This window comes from Diplodia seriata (genome assembly GCF_021436955.1).
Source record: "Diplodia seriata strain FDS-637 chromosome Unknown scaffold_2, whole genome shotgun sequence".
Lineage (NCBI taxonomy): Eukaryota > Fungi > Ascomycota > Dothideomycetes > Botryosphaeriales > Botryosphaeriaceae > Diplodia > Diplodia seriata.
Genome location: NW_027117309.1, coordinates 3,093,039 through 3,094,989, shown reverse-complemented (window position 1 = coordinate 3,094,989; position 1,951 = coordinate 3,093,039). Strand labels below are relative to the sequence as shown.

Genomic DNA, 1,951 nt, shown 5'->3' with positions numbered 1-1,951 from the left:
CTAAGCACCAAGCGACCACGTCGCCCTTTCGGCGTGAGTCGTCATGGAAATGGCTGTTGAAACCACGCCAGCACTCTTTGTACTTTGTTCCCCGCAGAAAGTCGGCGAGCGTACCCTCAAGTGGCTGGAAGAAGACAAGGTACTTGGGCCAGGGTCTCTTAGGATCGCTGCTATGCGTCTTATGTTCATCCTTGTCTTTGCTGACATGTCCCTTGCCTCGGATGGTGCCGACGCTCTCCATGTGCTGACCCAGCCACGCGACAGGGCCGGGATCAATGTAGAACTCATCTGCCTCATCAAGGTAGCTGGCACGTCGGTCCAGCGGCACGTCAATAGGCGGCTCACATGTAAGAGCCCAAGCATTGATATCGGGGTAAACCAAATGTGAGCGCCAGGGTGTGCTGTGGCAAGGCATGAGAAATCCCACGGTCGTATTGCCAGACCCTCCGTCCAGGGCTTGGCTTTCGTGTTGGCGTCGAAGCATATGCAAGACGTCGACAACGCCACGCTGGTGCACCTGCGAAGCGTAACCTGCTACGAGAACGTTGATGGCGAGGAGGACTCCCAGCACTGCCTTTTTGTAAGGCGTAATAGGGTAAAAGAAGTGTGAGGCGGGTTGTGCAGCGAGAACATGGAGCATTGGTAAAAGAGGGTATATGAAGCGAACCTCTTTGTGAGCAATGAGGCTCAGGGTGCCTACCATGATTCCGCATGTCAGTACAAAGCATGAAAGCATGGGGCCTGTACGGCCAACCCTGCGTACCGCTTGCTGGGCACCATAAACAGTGAACGGCAAGGCGGTAGTAAGGAGCAGCGGTAAGCCTTCGGTTAGGTAGTAGTCTGGCCTGTTCGTGCCGTAGAAGACGGCCAGCGACTTGGCAATATTGAAGTGGACGAAGCGAAGAGGCGGGAACGTCCAAAGGCCATAATAGCGTCGATCCGCCACAATGGATAGTGCAAGGACGCCACAACTGGAGAAGGGAACCCTCGTGCGTCAGCAACAATGAAATTATGAGGTCGCATTTGCAGCACATCAACGAGCCCGCAAGGTCTGGTGGCACACTCACCCGCAGAGCACGGTCCATTTCACTAATGCAAGGCGCTCACGCGTCGAAGCTTGCCACAACGTGGGTGCGGAAATGCATATCCAAATGAGACCGTTCGTTGGCCTCAAAACACAGGCCACCGCTGCGGCAAGCAACGAAAGTCTCAGACTATGCCCCGGTTGATGTCAGCCACTCGTCCGTGCTGGCCTAAAGGGGCAGTCAGGCCAGCGGCTTACTGATGGATGACCCCCAAAGGAGTTGTAGGAGAACGCTGTGCAACGCCTTTCTGCACGTCAGGCCGGGTGGCCGTCGAGCTTGAGCAAGACGTCAGCGGCCACTGCCATGGCCACCAGACCAACGCGGCGGCCGTCAGCGTTGTCTCCAAGCAATTTGACAGCGTGCGCGTGGAGCAGAACCACTGCCAGGGACTGCATGCCGTCAATGCAAGCTGGGAGAAGGATCAGCCGAAGTGATTGATCGCCTGCGGGCGGTGTCACCATACGCTTGCCCAGGCGGCGCTGCTCCGGGCTCCGAACGCTCGCTCGGCCAGGCGCCAGGTGAAGTAATCGGTCGACGCGGCGAGGGCGGCTTGCGTGATTTTAGGTGCAGCGATGAGTAGTTCAGCCCTTAGCGCCAGAGACACGCTGCAAATACCCGAGATGGCGGACACCCCAGCAAACAGGCCGGCGAAGAGCGCTGGATGCAGTGATGAGCGCAACTGGTTTTTCCATTCCTGCCAGACATCGTCAGCACTCGCCCGCTCAGAGGGCGTGGCGGCGGCAAACCCATGTGATCCAGGCGCCGCTCTGCTCGCCAAAGGCCATCTGCCACGCCGGCTCGAGTGACTGGAAGAACTCGTCGGGCTGGAAGAAGGTGCGCGTCGTCAGTGCGTTGACGATGCGCAT

The 1,951-nt window shown here is 58.0% G+C and overlaps 1 protein-coding gene across 1 annotated transcript; it reads right to left on the bottom strand.

Moving 5' to 3' along the window:
- Positions 1–1,951, bottom strand: GPI10 (glycosylphosphatidylinositol anchor biosynthesis; the record flags this gene model as incomplete). The annotated part of the gene is made up of 5 exons (XM_066773760.1): positions 1–53; positions 115–517; positions 764–971; positions 1,688–1,779; positions 1,832–1,951. 5 exons carry the CDS (start codon positions 1,949–1,951, stop codon positions 1–3), a joined length of 876 nt encoding a protein of 291 aa, XP_066636327.1.